The following is a 25,344-nucleotide window of genomic DNA, read 5'->3' as shown; positions in this document are numbered from 1 at the left end:
TTGTACAGAACTTGGGGGATGAAAAAAAGGTTTCTATCCAGTGGATACAATTTTGCATAATATAGTAATTATTTGCACAATCTGGTCATTATAGACACATTTTTGCTCTAGCAGGGTTATAATTGTTAAACATCTAAGATTCAGGGTACTTTTTTTGTGTCTAAGAAATTGTTTCAGTGGTGGAAAAAAAATCCTCCATACCTCTCAAATTTTAGGCCATATATGTAGATGATATTAGGAAGTTGCTTTTGATTTCCAGTTGGTGCTGCCTGGCAAGTGCAGAAATCCCTGTGGGTGTGGTGGGATCAGGGCAGTAAAAACAAGACACCTTTCAAATAATGTCATGATTCTGCAGAGATCTCTGACAAGAGTTTCTGTCCTTTTTTGAACAGCTTCATTAATTACAGTGTGGCTGTTTGTGAGAGCATCATTCATGTGTAAATCAGGGATATGAGGAAGGCCATTCTAATACCATCCATTAAAGTATGGTCCACTGTAGGATAGCCCATTAAAGAGAATTACTGTCAGGGTTTCACTGATAGTATTTCTGAGAAGGGGTGATTTTTCATTCCTTCACTCACTTCAACAAGGGGAGGATGAATGTTGGATGCTACATCAAAGTCTCTCGCAAGTATTGAGTTTTAAGATCCATTTTGCAGGGGCCTTTTAATAACATTTAGGAAGCTGACAGGACAAACCAAAGTCTAGTTTAGCTAATGGAGATCTGTGGATGAGACCAATTGGATTTTTTTTTGTCAGTCATAGCTTAAATCTGTTGAAAAATATGCTTGTCTTAGAAAATAAAATGCCAGTAATTCAAATTATATTATACTAATTAACTTTTTTTTTTTTTTTTTTAGAAATTAAAATTCCATCAGAATTTATCAAACAGGAATGCTAGTAGGGAATTTGAACACCTTTCTACAGATTTCTAAGGGTTTTTATTCTAATGAAAATAAAAATAGGTTGTCACAGACATTGCTAGTAGCTATGCTTAAAGTTGTAGTTGTTCTACATTTCGTATTAAAAAAGATCCAAAGCATGATTTGAGTGAAAATTTTCATGTTATGTGTGTGGTTCTAGCTGAATTCTTGAGGAATAACTGCCTATCAAATTCACAATACACCATAACCTGGTGTATTTTTTTTTTAAATACTCACCTTGCTGGATTTGATCCCATTATTTTAAAAAGTTTCCTGTATTTTTATTCTAAATGGTGGAGTCAGTGCTAGAAAGGAGCTGAGACAAGTACTGCAGCAAGTTCACTACAATTGCAGCCCTGCCAGTTCTGAGGGTACATCTGTGCACCTGCAAAATTAAACTACAGGATTAGAGAAGGGAGTGAATGCTTTAATTTTTTATTTCAGTGGCACTTCTGGAGGGCAGATTGTGCCAAAAATGCAAAATTCACTAATTATCTAAATCACAGCTGTTCAACAGTGGATTATTTTAAAAGAAAAGAACTACCCTGTGCATCATGCCATGATTTAGTGGGATTTGCACTACTGTGGAAATTAATACATTGAAATGTGCAAACTAAAGAGAGGCAGGAAGGGCATGGCAGCTAGTTTTTTTTTTACCTTTCTGTTACTTCACTGTTCCTTTATTGTGGCCTTTGCTTTTGCCTCTCTGTAATTGTGGGAAGAGTCACTTTTTACCTGGAGTGTTTCCACCCTTTTAAGGCTTTCTGTGTTTGTTCTATCTGTGTGACCATGCCAGTACTCCCAATGCACACGTGCACACACGTACTGTTAATAGAAACTCCTGAACATTTTTAGGCACTTAACAAAAAGCAGATGTTCATGGTCGTTCCCTTTTGAAATGTATGAGTTCCTGAGTGCAGTGCTCAGAAAAGCAGCAGTAATTCCATTGCTCAGGGTTGGCATGGCAGGAGGGGAAGCTTCCTGTTGTTCTGAGTGCTCAGGGCCCTGTGCACACTGCTGCTCAAGCAAGCTTGCTTGATCAGAACCACACAGCAGCACCCCTGGTCCTGCTCCTGGAGCACTGACCTTGTTTGCTCCATCCCTTCCACCTCCCAGAGCTCTGAACTGAGTCCCATGAGGCTGAGTGCTGTGCTGAGCATCCCTGCTGAGCTGGGATTCATCCCTCCTGCAGCTCTGCTCGTGGCTCTGGAGCCTCCCCAGCACAGTCCTGCCTGCAGAGTTCTGCCTGCCCTGGAGTGCTGCTTCTGGGGCACTTTTATCTGAGATACATATACACAAACAATGGGACAGGTCTGCCAGAGCAGCTGTCTCAAAGCCTTTATTCCATCATGGCCATCAGCCTCATTTGAAGAACCAAGCAAGGGAGATGGAAACAGCTTCAGCCATTTACAGCAGCAGACAAGTTGTTCTTAGTTACATGGTCTTTTAAAAGTTTTTTAGCCAGTAAGATAATAATAAAAGCTTCTTATTAAATATTATTTATAAATTTTAAATTATATTTTATTAAATACTAAAAGTGTTTGCTCTAGCCAATTAGTATACATACCTCTTGCTTCTAACAATGCTTACTTGTAATGCTTTAAAACACTGGATAAAGCTTTGTTATTAAGCTTATATAATTTTACTATCTTGCTTAACATATTTTCTAAGACCTATCTCTACACAGCACATAGCTCTATTATTTCCTTACCTTTCTTGCTTTTCTTCACTCTGAGATTTGCTTTCCCACAGCTTTCTGGAAGTCTTGTACCTTTTCTATTTCCCACACTGGAGCACCTGGGCAGGAGCCCCTGCCTGGGCACACCTGGGGGTGATGCTGCCCTGGAGAAGCCCTGCAGGCACAGGGTGTGCCTCTTCCCAAGGCTGGTGAGCCCAGGGCAGGTCTGTGCTGCTGTGGTCTGTTCTGAGCTGCTGTGGTCCTGCAGGAACCGTGGCTCACAGCTGCTCAGGGCTGTTCCCACCATGGAGTGCACCACTGTAAGGGTGTGGTGGTGTTTGCACCACTGTAAGGGTGTGGTGGTGTTTGCACCACTTAATTAGTGGTTTGTCTGAAGTTTCTTCTGTCTTCACTCAGAGTCAGAATTAAAAACCACACTAAGGAAACAAATTTTCTCTTGTTTGGGCTTTGTTGTTCATTAAGTCTTATCTAAAGTACAGAAAGTTCAGCAACAGTCCTAGCCACCAGCTAAAAGCAAGCAAAATGGAGGTGAATTTAGCTGGCTAGAAGTCTAATAGAGAATTAATACCTATATTATTTATACTTTTAACCCAGTAATCAAATTCCCATGACCCTCAGTGTGACACTAACTGTCCAACCAGAAACTACTGCCTGAAGCCATGAAGGAAGAACATAGAAAGGAGACACCAACCAAAATCCTCCATCTTGTCCCAAACCTATTACTATATTATAAAAACCTCAAATTTAAAACTCTTCACCATGTGAAATCACACACTTCTGTTTAACTGCACACCCCTGACTTTAACTCCATCATTCAAATTTGGAAGCCTTCTCCAAGGCTCCTGGTCAAAAGCAGTGTTATCCAGGGAGTCAGTGCCAGAAAGCAGAAAAAGCTCAGAAATCCCAAGTTTCTGGGATCCAGCACCCCACAGCCCAGCCTGACCCAGGAGGGAGCAGCTTCACCTGCAGCCAAGCTGAATGACTTTGTTGGTGTATTCAGACACATGAGGCCACACACTCCAGCACAGAGAAGTGTTGTGGCATCTCCAGTGCTTCAGTTACCTTTCCTCAAAATTAAAAGCTGAGTATGTCTTTTAACTGGGACTGCAATGGCTTTGTGTTCCTGCTGTTTTCCTGCAGGTGCTGTTCATTGTGCAGCTACCTGTACTGCTGTCCATGGCACTGGGTTGGTCTCTTGGTGAATCACTTGGGAAATGCATTTTAATAATAAAATCAAAAACAACTCAACTTTGGGTTACGTGGACGTTTAGCTTTACAACTAGAGAAAAAACCCAAAACAACCTAGGCAGCCCAAGATACTGAGATATTAACCTAATAAAATTTACTCAGTCTCTGCTTTTCAGTATTCTGTTTCCTCCTCTGCCCTTCTTAATGCAAAAATATTTGCTTGCGGCAAATCCATAAAAAGACCATATTAGGAGAATTGCATAATATCCCCTAAAAATAGGAAGAAAGAATCTGGGACTATAGAAATTCATTTTAGTCAGCTAAATGAATGACTGAACACAAAAACAAAATTGTTAGCAAGTTACTGTACTGCCATGAAAGGTAAGTGAGCTCAGTTGTCTTGGCTTGGTGTCATATTTTGTGCTGTGCTCACTGGGAAACTAATTGCTTGAAATAAATATTTGAAGATCTCTGTGTCTGGTCCTTGTAAGCTGTTTGATCAGTTTGGTGTTTCTGATAGGATCTGTTTTTTATAAAACCTTTAAGATTGCTGTTAGGCAATTTTTGTGCCATGTTATCCCAGCCATATAAGTGCAGTGAGAGATGGAGCTTAATGAGGTCTCATGTTTATTAACATAAGGATCTGAGAATGGTCCAGCAATAATTAACATCATATAGGTCATCTTTCCTTCCTTCCTTCCTTCCTTCCACACTCTTTTCAGCTCTTTTTGGTAGGATTACTTCCAATTTTCACCCCTCCAATCACATTTTCTAACAATTTGCAAATCAAAGGGAGTTTTCCCTCTATCCATATCAGACTTTATCAACTCTTCTGTCCATTTCTTAGATTTCTGAAGTGGTTTCTTCTGCTATGTGTGTTTCCATCTGCATCTGCCAGTAGCCCAAGTGTCTGCAGTGTCTCTTAGACCAGAGCTGATTTGATTCATTGTTCCTCTGCAGTGTGGGAAGGAGATGCTGTTCCCAGCCCACCTGGATTGGGCAGTGCTCCCTCCTTGGTGACTGCAGAGGTGGAAATCTGGCTTTAGCATAACAAGGACCTACCTTTGTTCCAGCCCCTTTTCCAGAGGATTCCTTAGACCTTCTTTTTCCTGGCCAGAAAACAGCCCTGCTTTAAGGTTGCTCTCTGTTTCTTGTTTCTCACGTTTAAGTCCTCAAATCCAGCAAGAATTTATTAATATTGAGGGATAAGGGGAATGCTGTAGAAAAACCCTCAGTGTGTGTTTTCCCAGTGCATATTTGGGCACCAGGGGATGCTTGACTTACTTTATTTAATGTGTCTTAGCTGAAAAACTTGTAATTTGTTTTTTTCTGTTCTGGGTGTTATCTGTGTAGCTCTGGAGCATAGTGCCAGTAATGTCTTCATGATGTTTGTTTCTAGAAGATACTTTCTTCTCTCCTCAAAGTGTCATGACAGAACTATAATGCTTTTATGCAGAATGACAACTGATAATTTCATGCCCCGAGCTTGTATCTTGAGGGATGATTCAGCAGAGAGGGAAAAAAAAAAAAAAAAACAACAAAAAACCAAAGCAAAGCAGAAAAAAGATCTGGCTGCTTTGTTATAGGACAGTGATTGTTTTTATAGCTTAAATAGCTCTGCACTCTGGCTGGATGGTGTGGGGTTTCAGAATTGCCCCGTGCTGAATTGGATCCTTATTTCAGTGGCCTGTCTCTGACCCACACTTTTCTTATCTTCCCTGCTGAAAGTAATTATACTCCAGTGTGGCATAGTACTCTGTTCTAATAAGAAAATACTATTGTCAGTTGTGATAGATGCACCATCCACTTAGTGAGCACAGAAGAGTTAAACTGATTGCATTTCTTCAATCTGTATATTTCTCTGCTTATTGTTTGTGTCCTGCTGTTGGGGGAAACAGGTTAGTTGCATAGTAAATCTCTCTAATCAACACAGGAGAAGAACAAAAGGAACAAACACCCTCATTTGTTAGAGCTACTTTAGAAGCATGGTCATTTGAGGGATGCATTCTGGGAGATTTGTCCCTCTTCTTCAGAAAGGCCTGTTAATATGGGCATAACTAACCAGGATCTCAGGAGAGGACAAGGGCTCACTCATTAAAATCAGCTGTATAAACAGCCTACCTAGCAGATATCTGTCCTAATGATGCTTTTGTTGCCTCTCTCTGTCCAGGCAATGTGTTCCATAAAGATCATAAAACCCAAAGTTGGAGCTGAAGGAAGGGGCTGAGTTCTGAATTTGGGTGCTCACTCTGTGCCTGTTTGCATTCAGAGACAGTGCATTCAGTTCCCCTTCTTTTTTCCTTTTCCTTTTCCTTTTTTTTTCCTTTTCCTTTTCCTTTTCCTTTTCCTTTTCCTTTTCCTTTTCTTTCCTCTTCCTCTCAACTCACCTCCATTTGGAGACATCCCCAGTCAGAATTTCCCTTGCTTTGAGTAACAGGAATTGATGCTGTAGTGGACATATAAAAATGCTGCTGGTGACAAGCCACAGGTGTGTGTGCTGACTCCTGGTGAGACAATTCTATAGTATTTAATGCATTTATTAACCGTGCAGTGCTGGGATTTGCAAAAGCTGGGTGCAAAATTGCAAGATTGCATTTCTGGGCATAAATTCAGGGCTGTAGTGTCTACAGAGGATGGATCCAGAGGGATTGGGGGATGGAAAGCAGGGAGTTATTTTAGGAGTATCTTATGATAATTATTAGGTGCAGGGCAAGAGAAGACTAATTAGGGGCATGCAGTTCAACTCATCTAGAGTGCATTGGGATCAGAAGGAAATGTGGAGGTCCACAGGGTCTTCTGGAGGAGAAACATCTCTATATGCAATATTTATTTTCAGAAAACCAGTATGTTGTCTGCTGATCCTGATTTATTTCTCTTTCTAGGAAAGAAAGAAGTAAAATTTTGCTTCTCATAATGAGATTTTTTTTTCTGGACATGCTGTTGGTTGCTCTTCCAGCCCCTGACCAAGTCCAGTATTTTAGTTCTAATGTTGAAAATTAAGGGGGTTTGAGATCAAAACAAGGCTTGTATGTGACTAACAGCCACGATACAGAAGCTCATCAGGAGCTGCTTAAATACAATTATCTCTAAATATCATCTACTGCTTGTGCTGCTGCAGTGAGAAGATTCTCTGGAAAAGGAGGTATTCATTTATAGAAAGCATAAAAGCTTAAATGAGGTCGAGCCTGCTGGTGTATGGATGCAGCTTCATCAGAGTATCTCACATTAATGAATTGCAGAGCTGGAGTAAGTGTCAACCCATCTTATGTAACTTTGTTTTACAGGCTGAGATATGTCACAGCTCAGTGTGTCATTAAGTAAGTCATTAGCAAATGCTATTTTTCCTCAGTAGAAAAGAGCTCATACATCTTTGTCAGCCACTTATTTTAAGCTAATTTTCCTTCACTGTTTTTTTGAATTATTATTTTTATCAGCCCAGCCCCGCATTTTTTTTTTTTAATTTAATGATGGAATCCCCATAGATCTTTTTGTCACCAGATAAACAGCTTTATATTAAAATTTTAAAAGAATAGAGATTTGAATACAGACAACTTAGCCATTTGTGTCTGCTCTTTTACTCCTGTGGAGTTGGGTACTCCTAGAACATTTGAAAACACCTTCTTGCCTGCTTGGTAGGCAAGCTGGATACCTGAGATGGGATTGGCAGTGAATCTTTGGCATCTTGCATAATGAACAACTCTCAATTCCCAAATTAACTGATGGTGCAGTTATTCCAGCATTGTCTGCAGCTGTACGTGATAGACACTCATTCCTCTTGTTTAAATTTTTAGGACAATGGAAGATGTTAGAAAGTAAATATCTGACAGCAGAGAGTATCCTCTTTAATTCAAATACATCCCAGTCTGGAACTATCAGCATAGATTCCAAACCCTGATTTTTAAATTTTTTTTAATTTTTAAATCTCTCATAAGATGTTCACTCACTGTAGCACAAAGAGTTCTGCTGGGTGTAGAGCTGTTTCTGCCCAAAACAGAGCATGAAGAATTTTCCCCTTCAATTGTAAGTAAAGGGCATTCACTAAAGCACTCTCCTCAACATGTAGGTTTGGGGTTTTTATCCCATTATTTGTGATTTAGTGATGCACTGTTGTATTCCAGTAGTGCAGCCTATGCCAGTATTTCCATTAGAACCCATTCTCACAGGTTTATAACTCAACACTAAAAATGTACTCTTCCAATTTGAAACTTGGCATATAATGTCTCATCTCATCCTCAAAATGACAGTTTTTTCTTTCCCTTTGCTTTCCTCCCAATAAAAGGTTGCGTTTTTGTTGTATTTTTAAATAGAAGATACAGTCCTTTCTGTTTTGATAAGGGAAAAGCCTGCCTGATTATTAAAATTGCTTTTCAGTGCTAAGAGAGGAGGACATTATAATAGAGGATGTATGTGAATAAGTGTTGTTGATGTTACAATGTCTACAGTAAGTGTATGGATACAGAGAAGTATCACCTTCCAAATGAAAACCAGAGAATGTTTATCAAAATTTTTGAAAAGGGTCCTTTTATGGTGATATTTTTCTAGCTGTCAATTTTACCCCTAAAATAAGGTGTTCTCAAAGGTAAATATGTTTCAGCTGCTGCACTCTATTGTTTTCAGGCTGAATGAAGTAAAGGAAGACTTTATATAGGCAAAAATGATGTTTTTCTCTTTACTCATTTGATAAACACTTTACAAAAGGCATATAAATTCTGACATTGGTGTCAAGACCAACTAGCAGATGTAGACCTGTAGTTATCACAGTGCTATCAATCCACTTGCAGGTGTAAGCAGCAAAGCAGTGTTTAAAATAAACAAACACTTGTGGGAGTAGGAAACTTAGCAATCAGTGACAAACTAAGAAATGAGAGGCTTGTATGATGCTTACAGCCTTCCCTGTCAGGATCTGAACCTCTGATCCAGGGACTTTATCTGAAGCCTCACATTCCAATTCAAGGTAGTAGGGGTGTTATGGATGTGACAAAATCAGGATTTAAATCTAGTTTCTCCTTCTTTACCTGTCTCCTTGGAGCCAGCCTTGAGGAGTTGAAAGCTGCCCAGTTGCCTTTGAAAGAAGTTTCCTATCCACTGCAAACATGGCACAAGGCTTCTTTTTGTTGTAAATTTACTTCTAGGCATTTATTTTTCCATTTAGACAGTTAAATTTATGCTTACCATAACCACTTTAATGGTACTAATTAGTAGAAAGGATATGTAAGAAGGAAATTTTACAGAGGGTGTTTATTAATAAATTTAGCAATTATTTTGTCATATATTTGAAAACTATAAATGTATATGCAGTGTATATTCTTACTGTAGCTGTCTTTCTCTTAAACCCCAGCTGTTTCACTTCTTCAGTTGTCTGTAATATGCTCATGTGTCATCAAAAGCAGAGAATATGTTTCCTGATAAGAAGTCCAGTTCCTTCATTTGAATTCTAAAATCAGTAATTAGGTCAAAGACGGTTTTGTATGGCTCTCAGATATGGAATAAAATAGCTGTGGAACTGAATTTTTGAGGGCATAAAATCAGACTGCTCAGCACTTTCTCACATCAGCTGTAGTCCAGGCCATCACTGCCTAAACCAGTGAGATTCTGCAGTGTAAAAGGAATGCAGCACTCTGAGATTCAGATCTTTGGTTTTTTGCAGGAAATAAGTTGCAGATCCAACAAAACTTCCAGGTGGAAGCACCAGATGTGCCCAGTGCAGTCAGTAGTTTTGTAAAGCCAAATCTTCTCTTACAAAAGCTGATTTACTTCAGCACAGTTACCTCCTATAAAAGGGTGCTTGGTTTGTTTCTGGAATATACAAAGAAAGAATTGATACTGAGAATCACTGAAGTGCTCAAGTCAGCCACAGCCCTGCTTATTGAGAGCACCTTCCACACCGTGGGGATTAGTGCTGCTCTTGTGGAAAAGCAGAAAACACCCAGCCCAGACTTGTTCACTGGAGAAATGGGAATATTAAACACCTCCTGCTGCTGGACAGAGTGCAGGCTGCTGCTTCCATTTTGGATGATGTCACCTGAAATGCTTCTTGCTTGAGTCAGTGTTCTTTTTGCAGTAGAAGAGATTCTCTGACAGCAATGAAATGTATTTAAACAATATTAATATTTTTATCATAATAGTTGGGAAAATTGCAAGAATCATTAAGGATAAAATATTCCTGTGTTGTGTATTTTCCCGAAACTGAGTTATATCATAGATTATTTGTTAATATGCAGTGGTATCATAGTAATTATTAACTGTCATATTTCATTTCTTCTCATGGACATCCAGCACCATTTTTAAGGGGCCCTAGAAGATAACATGTTCTCTGCAGCTGATGGCACTCATCATTGTAATTACTGAGTACCCTTATTTGACTGTTTGAAATTTTCCTGTAAATTCAAATGAGGATGTGAATGTTATTGGAAAACATGTAGTTACATTTGGAGTTTATTTGCTAATCATGTGCAAATCGCTGTCAAAATTACAGGATTATGACAACTGATGCAAATTTATCTAAGTGCTTTGTGCTGCTGGAAGTATAAATTGCACAGGGAATAAAATTTTTATTTGTTCATAGGCACAGAAGAAGCGAAAATCCAATGAATCTGTAGATACAGAGCTCTGTCTTAATGAGGTAAGTGTGGATTTGGGATATTTCACAGCACATGTGCCTCCCCATAAGACACTCCAAGTCTGTCAAGATTATCTTGGGCTAGCTCACACTTGTCCTGTCAATTTTGTTGTGTTTGGATATCATAATGCATTAAAGAATGACCTCTTTTAGAAGTTCAGAGCTGGGCTTGAAATGTCCTCTGCTGACTTTATATATTCAGTAGCTGTATGGTACATGTTTAGGCAGATCCCATAGTAAACACCATTGCACCTAGCAAGGATACTTATTTAATAATCTGCACCTATGGATTAAATTGTATTTTTTGTTAACCAGAAATAACTTGTGGAACAAACTTGTTCTGTTGACTGTCCAGAAGATGCAGTTTCTCTGGGGGTCCTTGCTTTTGCTGTTTTAAAATAAACTGGCATGATAAACACAGATCCCTTAAAACCCCCATGCTTTTACACATGGAAGCATTTTTTATACTGTTCTCTTTTATGAAGTGTGCAGTACTGGTGTTAAATAATGTCAAAATATTGTCCTTGTGACATCATTTTAACGCCCTTTTTATCATTGGGTTTATGAGATTGGTGCATAGATATCAATGGAGGGTGGGACGTGCACAAACAGAAGATGAATTTCATGGTGTAGACTTGAATGCTTTGCAATGAAATGCAACTGAAAATGTGGTGTGGTGACCAAGGAAGGTGTTGTGTCTTGCAGAACGCTCTGGGGAAGGACAGCACAGCAGGAGTCTCCACCAGTCACATATCCGCGGAGAATTCCCTGGCTCTTCCCTGCAGCTTCTACCTAAGCACACAGCTCACCCTGATGGCACTTGCACTCTCACTCTCTTTGTCCCTAAGCTCATCAGTCGTCTTGTAGCTGCATTACAAAAGGACGTGTTAAAAAAAAAAAAAAAAAAAAAAAAAAAAAAGTTAAAAAAAAGAAAAAATCTGTTTGCTGTCCTCTGTTGTTTATCTGGAATTCCAGGTCTGGGAGCTAAGCTGAGGCACTCCTGCTAGAACAGTCTCAGTCAGCTGGAATTTTATTTTTTTTTTCTCTCTCTAAAAAAAAGCTTCTTGTGATATTTAGAGGCTTTGTGAAATACTTGGTGCAGTGCTACATTCCAAACCCAAAAGGCTTTTGGGCATGCAGTGTTTTAAAGAGACAGTGTGTAAATTTGCCTGTAAAGCGACCTGGTTGGATTATTTTAATAATTATTATTTTAATTCTGGCTTTTACCTGAGAAAGAAGATGATGGTTTTCTTAAAATCTTGTTTATCTCATTGAATGGTTTTGGTTTTCAAATTGTTTGAACTTCAGACTATCAAGGATGCCAGGCTTTTGTCTAATGGTGAATGTTCTCCCAGAGAGTGGACTTTATGAAACTTCTTCATTTGATAAATCGCTACTGATGTTAAACCCTTTCAGTGTGTTAGCATTTTCCTCTTTAAATGTTTACGTACTGTAAGTGATTCTGCGTTCCCTGCTGAGAAGCCATTATAATTCACATACAGGTATAATGTTTGTCTTTCAGTTAAATTCTCTTAAAAATAGAGTGTGGCGTAGAACCTTCTAACAGTACATTTATCTTTTAATTATAATCATCTAGCCTTAACAAGAGTGAAGATCCTTTACATTAGCAAGATGCAGCCATTGTGAAAGCTTGATAAAGATACATTTCTTTAAATATGAGGAACAAATTTTGCTACAGGGTTTCAGCTGTACAGTCTATGGTCTTCTATGCTTCCATTGTGATAATATAGTCCAGTTATTATACTCTTTGTTTAATAAAAAAGTGACATACAATTTATTTGCTCTGCTAAAACATCATCATCTGTTTGTACATCCCTGATAATGTCAGATCAAACACCTACAGGAACTTCATGCCTTACTTCTCTTATCAAAACATTCTAGAGGGACAAGAGGTAGAAGGATATAATTCAAACTCTGTTTTATGTCTTAGAACTGCTAAAATCAACTCAAAAGGATGGTTGATCCAATTGCAAGGCAGCATCATGCACATGTACCCACATGACAGGTTTTCTCACCCTGGTAGTTCCTACCACAGACCTTGGCATTGCTGACATGATGAACTGTTTGCAAGACCAGCTCCACAATTTAATGGTTTGGATGGCAGTGTTACCAGTGTACATGATTTAATCACTTGGTTCTCACTCAGTGGCATTGGCAGCCTGTGCTGGCTCCTGATGGTTCCTGCAGTATCTGGAAGGAATTCTTTAAAGCTTTAAATGCCATCAGATAAGCAGCATTTCTCCTAAGGGCTGTCTTTATACCTTACTGTGATGGCTTGTTGACTGTTACAAGCAGTTATGTCCAAGTGATCAACAGTAATCAGTTTTTGTTCCTATTGGAAGTAGAAGATAACTTCTGCAAGCAAGGAGTTCATCATGTCAAATGTATGGATTTACTCTGAGACTTACACAATTATGCCCTGTCCTGCCCTGAAATGTCCAGATCAGTTATTTGCAATACAACTTCAAAGTACAAATTACTATTTCATAAACTGCACTGAAGTTCGAGTGTGCAAAATACACATCTTGCTAAGAGAGTATTAAACCTATTTACAAGTTCATCTTTTGAGATTTTTCTTGGCTAATAATAAACACTTTCATAAATTTTGAAATTCATTTATGTAGTCTTGATTATGGTCACATAATGCAGGTTTCAAAGCTATTTGTATGTGATAGAATTCTACAATACTCTGTGCCACTGAACATAAAAAATTAGACAATATTACTTTTTAATTCTGTGTTGATAAGAAACTGCAAATTACTTTCAAAGGCAGCAGAGCTGCTTTTGGAGAAGAGATATATAGACCATCATTACTAGCAAAGCCCATGTGGTTCCTGTTGCTCTTCTTGTAGAAAATAATAAAATTATTGAAAACTAGTGGCAGCAGAAAAGAGATTATGAGATTCATGATTTTTAAAATGAATCAAATTCTTTTATGTCAAAAGGAGTTGATAGTATAAACTATTGAAATGCTAATGAACATAGCATTGCAATTCAGAAGTCTGACATTATCCAATTAAAAATATTTTTAAAACAAATTCCTAAACATTATGATTATTAAATCTGTCTTTGATCCACAAATCTTTCTTTAAAATATCATTTGTATTCAGCACATTAAACATTTTAGCCACTATCGAGAATTTTAATGATCTCCCAGTATGGTGTATACTTTTTGAAATTTTTTTAATATTTGCTTTGGTTATAGTATCTCTCTAATATTTAATAGCAATTATTAGAGCTTTGACACTGTCTGATCCAGAATAAAAACTATTGATCACTTATACTGTAAATAACAATCTAATAAGCTTCTAATTATGAAAGAAACTGCTGTTTATCTGAGTCAATGAGAGTTACCTTTGGAAATAAAGTTTTATGAAGTAGAGGAAAAAATGGTGGTTTTTGCAGGTAGCCAAAAAAGTTTAACAGAGCATTTAAGCATTTTGTCCCGTAAATTAAAAGTATATTGAAGTCCTAATTCTAAAAATTAAATTGCTTATTAAACAGGCAGAAAGGAAAAAAATACCCTTAGGAGTTTGACACTTTACAGGCATCACCCTGCAAATATTGGCAGATTTTTGGAAGTTGGATGTGGTGTGGATGATGTCAGTTTAGCATGGTGACCTTGTCAGTGTAGTCACTTGCTACAGTACTGAATTATGCAAATTGTTTCATTATTTTTCCCCTTTCAGTCACTAAAATATCATGTGTTGAGTGCTTAATGAACAAGCTTGGGCTGGGCTTTATATAGTCCTTTAGAAGATTAATTTCATCCATATAATAATAATAATATAGGGACTGTGCAAATAAAGATGTACACAGAGATGATCTACTGTTCCAGTTGTAAATCTCACCAGTTCAGTTGTGTGTAAATTAAATCGTGGGCTACCATAAACATATCCAAATCTTCTTGTACTGGAACAGACATTGTCATTAGTATTATTAACAGTATGTTTATGCTTCTTTTTAAAGTAGTGCACACAAAGGTAAAATTGAGACTGAGGTGAAATATATGGCTGTGGTTTTGCAGTACTCAGCATAACTCTTAATTCCACAAGCTATTCCAGTGGAAGAGGCACTGAAGGTGAACCTTTCAGATATTTGCAAAAACATCAGCAGCTGAGGGTTTCCCTTGTCCCAGTGTGAATGATGACACCACCAGCAGGCAGCAGCCCCAAGGAGTGACCAGCAGGGACTTGGCCAGTGGGCAGAGTGCAGCCCTTGCTTCACTGACCAGGCTCCTGAGGTCCTGCTCCTTCAGCAGGATGGGGATCAGGTGCTGATCCCTGAGCAGGAGCTGTCCATCTGTCCATCTGTCCATCCATGTCCACCAGGGCGCTGGCCACTTTCCACTGAGCAGCTTCATTCCCACCGTGTCAGTAGGAAGAATTAGGAGGAACTGGAGTTTTTCATCATTTTAAAGTATGCATAGACAGCCTCTTGTCTGGAGACCCCTTTTTTTTGTTTTGTTTTGTTTTGTTTTGTTTTGTTTTGTTTTGTTTTGTTTTGTTTTTTTTTCCACTGAAATTACATCCCTCTAAGACCCAGCCTTTTGAATATGGGTAGTCACAATTTGTTGCAGTTCAAATCAGTAGACTGAAAGCATAAAAGTATCTACTTTTGCTAAGACCATGCAACCAGGCTGGAGATCAAGAAAACAGAACGGCAATCACCTTGAAATTTCAATTTAATTAAAATTTGTGATTGTTGGTTAATCACTGTGTTATTTCCATGGAGTTAAGATGGTGAGAAACCAGTGAAGTAGAAGAGCAAAACTCAGAGCAGCGCCCTGAGGGGACATAAATCTTACGTATGTCAAGTGACAGGAGTATCTCATATTTAGCTTCTCTTAAAAGAGCTGGATTCTGCTGCAACAGCAGCTCCTTCAGAGCAAGCAGTAAAAGATGGAAGCACAAGCAATTATTCATACAATTGTAACTTTCTTTCATAAAATGCAATTCTTTGTCTTCAATACCAAGGTGGATCTACCTCACTGAAAAATAGATGTTCACTGACATTCTTTCTTTCTGCATTAAACTGTTCTGCATGTTCTGCATTAAAACTGTTCTGGGCTAAAGAGGCCTCTGGGGTTGTTTTATGCCCATAAGGTTAGTCAGATTGTACCTGATGTCCCTGACATCAAATAGAAATATATTTGGTTCTGATGAACTTGGCAGAGAAATTAATCCAGTGACTTGTTAAATATTTCTCATCTTTAAATATTTGCTTTTTCTCAGCAGCCAGTTCCTCCTGTGACATTTCAATTATTGGCTATTTCAGCTTCTCTTTAACTTCAGAAGGTCATTTTATCCAACTCCACAGTATTCAACTTTATACATTTGATTCAATGCTGGTTTTCTGGTTTTCTTTTTTAATTACAGCCTTCACTTTTGAGAAAAGAAAAAAAAAAAGATTTGATCAGGAATATCTCTCAACTGAACTAAGAAAACCTTTAACGGGGAGGAAATTGAAAGTTCCCATTTTATCTCTTTAGCACTGATTTGATTTGAATAATCTAAAATGCTATGTTGTTATTCCCCAGATGGAATTAAAAATCTAGTTTAATACTGAATAGGATTGAAAACTTTCAAACCCTTTACAAGCTATTAGAAATGTTTAAATACTTCTTATGTATTTTCCAGTTGGAATTTCAGTCAAATAGATAAAATCTCACTAAGTAGTAAATTCTTACAAGAGTAAGAATTCTCTTTGGGAAATTTTGATGGCTCTGTTCTTAAGATAAAATCAGGGAAGATGATGAATTCCCATTTTAAACTCAATATTATCTCAACTTTTATATACCCTTGTTTCATGTTCTCTCTTATATTTGCCTCCAGGCAATGTTTATAGATGCATATTAGATATGGGCACCTCAACAGTCAGAAACCAATTCCTGCAACTCCTACAAGATGTTCTGTCTGGTTTTTATCATTCATAAAAGCATGAGCAACAAATTCAAGATGTGGCCTAAAAATGTTGAAGGAGCACAGAGTCAACAAATTTCTCAGTACCATTTCTTACCAATATTGACCATGATATTCTAAATTGGTACTAAACTACAGTCTGGACAATTTATGGGAGTTCTCTGAGCACATTTAACCAGAGTTAAAGCAGTTGCTGTTTTATCTCATGCCTGTAACTGTTGCCATACATAGAATTAGAGCTAATTGTTGCCTAGATTAAAACACCCAAATCTCAGCCCCCTTTCACCTGCTTGTAGTGATTCCAACATTATAATTATTTTCCACTGGTTTTTAATCTGTCAAAAGGAGAATTTCCTAGAATCCAGAAAGAAATGAGTCTTTTAAGGGCAATTTTCCTCAAATTCCTCCTTCCAAAATATCAAAATACTTGACTTCTTACAAACCTCTGTACTCCAAAGCCTTTGTGTCTGCTCCATCACTCAAGCCTGTCCAGCTGGGGTGAAGCTTATCCCACACTAACAAACCTGTCAGAGCTACATGCTGACAAATAACTCATGGCAGCTCTTCAGCTGAGTAAGGAGCTGAGTTTGGCCACTGCACTTGTCCTTAGGTCAAAGCTTAAATGCTACAAAAGCTAAACCCCACAGATATAGTGAACCACAGGGAGATGTAAACTCCTTCAAGCAGAGAAGCCAGAAAATCTACTGAAACTCTGGAGTAATTTTCAAAGTAAGATTAAAACGATATGGTTCCCTCATGGTAATGTTTATGAAATAGGATATATGTGACAGAAGGAAGCTGGACAAACAGGAGAAAGCCTGAAGATGCAAAAATTACTGTTTAGGGAACCACCATTTATTTTAGCAGGAGATACTGCAGAAAGCACCCTGCTGAGAGAGAAATGTGTGTCCCACTGAGGATAAAACAGAAATTGTGGGTTTTTTCTTTGACTTTGTGGATTAGCCCATGGAAACTGTTCAATTCTTTTGAGTGTGCTAACCTAAATGTTGGGAGCACAGGATCTCCCTTTCCCATCCCCAGACCTGGTTATTAGCAATGACATCCTCTGCCTGCTTTGGGGTGAGACAAAGGCTTTAACCTTTAAGGGAAAGTTAAGACAGAAGGAATGTTTGTAAGGGTTATTAGGGGTGGAACAAAGCCTCACAGGGGATTGTACCTGGCAGTCAGGAGTGCACAACCCAGACTGAGCTGAGTCACACATTGCTTAAAAAGAAAACTAAGTGGATGTAGAAATTGAAAGAAAAATATGTTCTTGATTTTTATATTGCTGTTTTTCTGGGAAGTGATGCATAAAATCAACCTCTTACCTCTTCCCAGTACCCTACATTGTTTCTAGGTAAGAATAAAAAATAAATCCCGAATGCAGTCAGTGGGAGAAATTGCTTCAAAGAACTCCAGCATGTGGGAAACTCAACTGGTGGCAGTAATTAATCTCCATGTTCTCCCCTCCCTCAGAATTATTGCTACTGAGTTTGCTCTGGCAGGGTTTGTGTGGTATTCTGTGCAGCATTAGTACTGAAATGATTAGCTCTGATTAGTGCTGCTCAACCTGGGAAGGTGCATGTGTCTTTCACCTGAGGGTATGTTGAATTTTGCACTTTTTGTGTAAACTGCAAGTTGACAAGAGCTGCAGCAAAAAGGAGATAGCAAGAGAAAGCTCACATAAAAGTAGTTTTTCTTACATTATGATGATAAAGGAATTAATTGAGGGTAAGCAGAAGTGGTGAAGATAAAGGTAACAGGTAGCATTTGAAACCAGGAAGACTGGCATTCACTGTGATCTGAGGATATCCAATGTTAGTATTTTCCTGCACTTTTTTTCACCTTTTTTTTTTTACCTCTTTGTCTTTTTTCAAAACTGTCTAGAACATGCTTCCATTTTCTGGAGGAAATTCTTACACAAACAGTTACCTTCTTGTGTAAATTCTGTGTTGTCTTACGGATTTCTGTACATCTCGCTGCGGGTTATCACGTCAGGTCTTCAGTCATAATGGCTGGTAATTTGTTGTAAAAAAAAAACCCCAAACCACTGTTCACTTGTTCCTGTTGACTTAACTTGCTCTGAGGACATTGTTCTTTGAACTGTCCACACTTTGGAAGTCAATCCATGATGTTTGGCGTTTTCTGTTAGCATAATCCTCCTGCGTTAGTATTGTACATATCCAGGAAACAATCCCTCTCAATAAACATTATTCTCTTTTTTTATTAAAAAGCATGTTTTTGTGAGAACAATTTCCTGGTTGTTTTTCTTCTGATTTATTATTAAAAAAAAAAAAAAAGAAAAACAGGAAGCTTGACTGGCAAAAAAAAAAAAAAAAAAGGACAGCAAGGTTGACTCATTTTTCCCTGTTGTTTTGCAGTCTACCATGATCTAAGAAAAAAAGAAATAAAGCTTTTTCCCTTTAAATATCTGTTCATTTTCTTGCTCCCTAGTGTTTTTGTGTCAGTGAATGTGGCCTGCAAAATCACAATGAGCAGGCAGTATCAGATGGAAATGATGGGAAGAGGGGCACAGAGTGGCCAGCTGGCCCTATTCATGCTTGTTCACTCTCTGGCACGCACAGACTCCTCCACACCCATCCCAGCCCTTCACCAGAGGGAAAGGGCTGCTCCTCTCCACACAATGGCAGCAGAAGAGCTGCAGAGCCTTGGAAGACAAAAGAGCTTGCAGGAGGGTATTTTAGGAAATGCAGAGTGTGCTGGGAGAGGAAAGGGAAGGTGGATAAACAAGCTTTCAGGATGCCTTTCCTCGTGTTGGTGAGTAAAAACCAGGAAAACGATTTCAGCTTTTACTCAGATTCAAACTGAGATTTAGCAAATGAATATATTATGAGCAAAAAGCAATCACACCCCCATGAAAAAGCTGCTGCTCAGCAAAGGGCCAGAGCCTCCCACCATTTTAAGGCCAGACAGTTGCAATGGCTGTTGCCCAGAGAGAGGAGCAGGGTTTGGGGGCAGGATGTGAGGAGGAGAAATGGGAGTGAGAGATGCACAAAATCCAGGGTTAAGGGTCTGCTCCACTGGGGCTGAAAACACTTTTCCAGCTAAGTCATCACTGTGCTTTGGCAGCTCCAGGAGGGTCTAGAGTTGCAGGGGTGATGCAAGTAGGAGATGTTGAGCTGTCCTGGCACCGTTTGCTGCCCAGATGATCTGTGTTTCAGGAGGTGGGAGGGGAAGGCAGCACATTCTGTTTGGCAGTATCCAGCCCTCAGCTTGGCTTCCTGGGCCAGCTATTGAGGCTGCTTGGATTTAGGAGTCATTCTGCTGCTATTAAGTCCTGTACATAAAGTGCTGCAGGTTCTTCAGTTCCTGCAGTGCCATCTTTGAAATGTTTAACCATTTAAAACACATGTTTGGAGAATGTGGTTTTGGAGAATTGCACAAAAGCAATCAAAATGTTTGCTAGTATGAGTTAGCATTGGACTTTTTCTTCATTCTCTGCACTGCCACAGCCCCAGGGATGTGAAAGAGGAGGATGAGGATGGAGGAACAGCAGTGAAGCCTCCACTCAAGAGGTACAGCTCCATGGCAGGCTTGCAGAGCAGCCTCTCCTGGGACAGATGAAACCAAGCTGTGTTTGACATCACTGAGCAGCCAACTGTGCATGACCAGATGCATTCTTCAGTGTGCCTCATCTGTGGCTCTGATTTTTAGGTTGTATTTTGTTGATCTAGGCTTGGCTTTTGCTACTGTTCACATATAGGCTGCCTTTGGCAATTTCCCTGTGGGCTGAGAGATCAGGGACATGGGTGAGGTAGCACCAAGGGACTGCCCAGAAGGTGCACAAACATGAGCCATTATATCACATTGCCTTTGTTCCACATGTGGAGGTTATGCTGCCAATAAACAATGATGCCTTGTAGCATCCATCTCTTGTCATGATAGTGGGCACCAGCATCCTCACCAAGAAACTGAGTTTCCCCTCCACTGTCCTGGCTGCCATGTGTGAAACAGTGCTCACCTCACTTTGGCTGGCTTCCTTCAGGAATGCTGGTAAAGTCTAGTGATGCCTGGATAAGTGGGGTTATCTGCTTTACATGGCATTTATAGAATAATTTCAGTTAAATGGGTTGGTTTGTGCAGACACATTTTAGATGACACCCTGGAAAGCAGATGAATGGTTTGACATCTCTAAAGCAGGCATGGACAAAGATGGACAGGTGAGAGGTGGCACATTTGACACCTTCCCACTCAGAGTTTTCTTGGAGATGCATTTCCAGTGTGCCATTAAATCAGCAGTGCTCTAAGCTGCACAGGAGAGGGATTTTGAAAGGTGATCCTAACCATTTCCCAGGCATGCTCCTTGAGCTCTCCAAAACACTCTGCCCAAGCAATCAGCCTGCCCTGACACTTGCACTGCTCCTGTGTGTTGGCAAAAAACCCTGTCTCTGTTATTGTCTGCTTCATGCTGAGTTCTGGTTTGTGTTCAGAGACAGAAGTATGATTTCCTGAAACAATTTTTTGGTAACAATAAACTCAGTTGTTTTGGTGAGATGCATGTCTTTTTTGGCTCTGACTACAAATTACGCCCCCTAATTCTGCATTGCCAAATTTTTTTTTATCTCTATTAATTATAGAAAACTGCAGATCAACAGCGAGGAAAAAAACAAAATAAGGACTGGGAAATTTTGCTCCATAGTAATTGTGCAGAAGGCTTTTTGGATAGGTTGTTATTGGCTTTCTTTTCCCCCAAAGAGGGTGCTAGAAAATCTTTTGCTCTGAGTTAGAAAGCATAGTTTGCAGTCTTTAATAAAAATACATTTATGTTTTGTAGCATTATAAAATAAAGTCTTGTAGTCAGTTGCTTTGGAAGGACTGGCAATTCAAGTCTCTGAATTGCTCTTGTATATATGTTTTAAAAAAAGAACAACATTCCACTAATGTTCTCAGTGAGGTTAACTAAACAGATGGTATTTATCTCCAGGTTTGCAAGTGTGCCACATCCCTCTTTCAAAAGAGATGTTAACACAAAAATCTTCAAGAGAAGCAGTTGGAAAGTCTCCCACAAAGTACACACACAGATAGAAATTATAAAAACAAAAAATCTAAAAATAAATCTGCATTTATCAATCCACTGCTGGCTTCAATCTGGTTTGGAAAGGCTCAAAGTATTATTAACCTGGCTGTACAGTTCCATTTGCTTCTTTGTCAGAGGTCAGAATCTGGTGGATATAAATACAGTTTAGCTTTTATTTGTCTCCAAAACAGTGTTTGTCAATACTTCAGTGCTGTTTTGAGCAGATCAATGGCTGCATATAACTCACTGCCTGAGGGCTTTATTATTAATACAAATGTAGGTAGGCTAAATATTGAGTGACATTATTAGAAAGGGATTGTCCTTCCCTCTGTGACTTTGACTGATGTCAAATGAACATAAAGCTCACTAACATGTAGCCAGGTTTCTGCTCATACTTGGAAGAAACTGCCCCTCCCTCTCTGCCCATCATGGGAGCTGTTGAATAATTTAGAGAAGGTTATTGAAGCTGAGTTTTACAGTTCTCACAACCTGAGCTAGCATCTAGAAAGAAGTTTGCCTTCCCAGGTGAAAGGCTGAGGCATCTCCATTCAGCCTTTTCAGTGGGACAGGATTAGGCCAATGTGTGAGAGGCTCTGCACCCTCCACCTTGAAGTGTTACACTCAGGGCTGTGGCATAATTAAGAACAAGCACATCCTGGGGATCCTGCTTTCAAGTAATGCCTCATCTCAAAACAATGAAAAAAAACCCCACACCCTAAAAATACTTACAGCTGAAGTAGAAGTAATTTATTTCCATTTACAACCAAGTACCTGAGTTATCCAAGGGACTGGGACCCTTGCACAGATGTCCCAGTGCCTCATTAATCTGGCCTGAGGCTGGCACAAGACCTGCTGGTGCAGTCCAGTGCCTGCACCCCAAATGCCACCACCTGCAGCAGCCCCAGTGGGCACCAGAAGCAGCCAGATGCAGAGCTGAGGCTGGTGCTCTCCAGGCACACAGCTGGCTGCAAGGACAGCCTCCTGTCAGCTCCAGAGGTGCCCAAGCATCTGATGTGTGATGAGGCAACTGACTGGTCAGCTGGGCTGTTGTTCTCTTCAAAAATATTTAACCTGGATTCATAAAAGGAATGCTGTTGACCAAATAAAAGAGATAAATAGCTACATGTAATGCTGCTTGGTTAATTATGCATGTTAAGTATTTCTGTAAGATCTCCTGCTGAATTGACTCTATCTATCTATCTATCTATCTATCTATCTATCTATCTATCTATCTATCTATCTATCTATCTATCTATCTATCTATCTATCTATCTATCTATCTATCTATCATCTATCATATATCTATCTATCATCTATCTATCTATCTATCTATCTTCTATCTATCTATCTATCTATCTATCTATCTATCTATCTATCTATCTATCTATCTATCTATCATCTATCTATCTATCTATCTCTTTGGTTTTCTTAACAGACTTTTGTAATAAATGGGTCAATCTTGTTACTTGAAATGTGGCAGTGAGATTTTAAAAATGCCATGGAGTATAGAAAAGCAATTGTTTTCTCATGAAGAACACAAAATTTGTGAAGTTTTTTGGGGTTTCTCTTTTGATTAGAGGCTATCTATACTTGACAATACCTTAACTTTCTACACCCAATGACATTAATTTCACTTGACTTCCTGTCTTAAGGTCAAAAACATTAATCAGCACTTCTATCATTAGCTGAGTTTCCTTTTCTATTAAGCGATTATGATCACTTACTATTAATGAGTCGTGAAGTTTTAATAAATTTTTGCTAGTGTGAAATTGCTAAACAGTAATTATGGCAGATACTGTATGGATGGTTTGTTCCACAATGTACATTTTACTTAATGTTGGTTAGAAACATCTTCAAAAAACAACAGAAAGTAATTAACTAGTTACGGCTGAGGATGCAGAATGGCCTTTTTCACCACAGTTATAGTCAATAAAAAGACAAAGCAGGTAATTTTTTTTGTCATTCCTGGAATTATTGTATTTCTGGACCTTGTGACTTTGCTGTTCTTTATATGAAATGACACTGCCAAGGCTGCTTACTAAACAGGGGATGAAAGAAAATATCACATCTTTTAAGAGCTATTGTTTTAACTTGGGTTATATTTCTCCTGTTCTGGCATTGAAACAACAAGGTTAAAAAACAAAAGCCAGGCCCTCTCTGTTAATACAGAAGATAAATAACACAACAAATCCCATTTCCAAAAACTGATGTCTGAATACTGGCTTGGCTTTCCTGCAGCTTGGCATTACTCACAGACACATCCAAACAGCCCCAGCCAGATGCTCGTTCAGAGCTTGGCTCAGGGTTTTATTGGTTAACTGACTTTTTAAACACCCAACAACCAGGAGCTGGACTGATGGTGACTGACGAACTGGAAGGTAGCTCTGAACACACAACAGATCAGGAGGGTATATTAAAGAAAACAAAGGAGGTTGCAATGATAACAGCTTCTCTACTAACTTCCCCCTGTTCCCAATTTTTTGGTTTACTGATATCTGAGAAAGCTGTATCTGGTAAAGCAGTGCAAATGTACTCCCTTTTGTACTGAGCCATATTCTCTGGACCAGCCAAATGGAGGAATAGGGTCAACTCAGGCACACTGGCTTTTCTGAGCACTGTTTCTGTGGCATTGCACCCATCTCACAGCTGTCAGGTACTTAAAAATATAAGATGAAATAATTTTAAGCGTTTGTTGCTGTATTTATAGTAAGACACATGGAAGTGTTGTCACTTTTTTTTTTTTTTTAATGTACTGGGTGGGAAGCCATCTGGGTCTGTACTGTCCTTTTTCAGTAAATCTTATGAAATTGATGCTGAAAAATTGGAGATGGTTCCAAGAAGAGCCCAAAGGGTGACACTAAGTGTCTGTGAAAAGCATGGCTAATAGTATATCCCTAACAGTGCAATCTCATCACAAACCCACTGTGTACTGTCATGAACACTGACTGTGGGAACCTAACAAGGAACAGAAAATTAGAAAATAAATAGAAACTTTTCCATCCATAGACAAAGCTTCAACAAGGCTGGCTGGCTGTTCAATCCAGACCAGTTCAGCACGGAAAAGTGTCGTTTTTAACAGAGAAGGTAAGTAAACATAGGAGCAAGTAAACAAGATTTGTACTGTGTTCTCCACCACTGAACAAAATCTTTAAAACCAGACAAGGTGTTTTTTCCCAGAGAAAAGCTGTATTCAAGAAATGATTCAGGCAAGTCCAAGACCTTGCACAGTGCCAGAAGACAGCCTCTTAATCTATTAAACCTATTTCTCTAGGATATAGCTCTGTGGTGTTTGGGGTTTCTGCTGTGAGAGGTTAAAACAGAGTCTTTGCACGGTCATTGGAAATTCTTTGTATTCTAAAATGCAAGAACAGGACACTGTTCTGGTTATTTTGACCATGGAAGAATCCCAGCAGATCTTGACTGGCAGCCCACAGGGATGTGTGGGAAGGCTGGCATTGTGCACAGTGTCTCATATTGGTTGGCTCCTGTACTGGAGAAGGAGCACCAGCAGTGGGAGATGATTCTTCCATGAGTTTCCTGTCTTAGCCCTGTAGAACCAAGCAGCATGATTCACTGCTGTGTTTCAATTCAAACCTTGTGTTAGTCTGAAATGGAACAAGCCTTTGCTCTCCATTATAAAAATGGTGGATGCCCTGGATCCATACAAAAGCATGTCTTGCATAGCTTAGGATTAAATAGAAGCAAAAATAAATTAATGAGCTTCCTATGCCTCCAGCAAAAGCTGTGGCCCTGCAAACAACAGTTCTGTCCAAAGTACAGAATTGCACCATCATGCTGGGACAAGGTCAGAGCTCTATTGGTGGCTGGGTGACCATCTGTCTCTGCAGACACTGAGCACCATCTCCTGGGAGAGTTACACAGCAATATCAGACCACACTGGAGCAGCTGCACTGCTCACCAGCACTTACTGGGAT

The 25,344-nt window shown here is 39.1% G+C and overlaps 1 protein-coding gene across 1 annotated transcript in view; it reads left to right on the top strand.

Moving 5' to 3' along the window:
* GFRA1 (GDNF family receptor alpha 1) overlaps positions 1-13,064 on the top strand; it is a 131,273-nt gene extending 118,209 nt beyond the window's left edge. The window contains exons 8-9 of the mRNA XM_079312495.1: positions 10,376-10,432; positions 11,135-13,064. Of these exons, the coding sequence (XP_079168621.1) occupies positions 10,376-10,432; positions 11,135-11,296 (219 nt within the window). The 3' untranslated portion in view covers positions 11,297-13,064. The remainder of the gene's footprint in view (positions 1-10,375; positions 10,433-11,134) is intronic.
* Positions 13,065-25,344: the final 12,280 nt, after the last annotated feature.

The sequence above is a fragment of the Erithacus rubecula genome (genome assembly GCF_903797595.1).
Source record: "Erithacus rubecula genome assembly, chromosome: 9".
Classification (NCBI taxonomy): domain Eukaryota; kingdom Metazoa; phylum Chordata; class Aves; order Passeriformes; family Muscicapidae; genus Erithacus; species Erithacus rubecula.
Note: the sequence above shows the minus strand (reverse complement) of the source record. Positions and strands in the feature narration are given on the sequence as shown.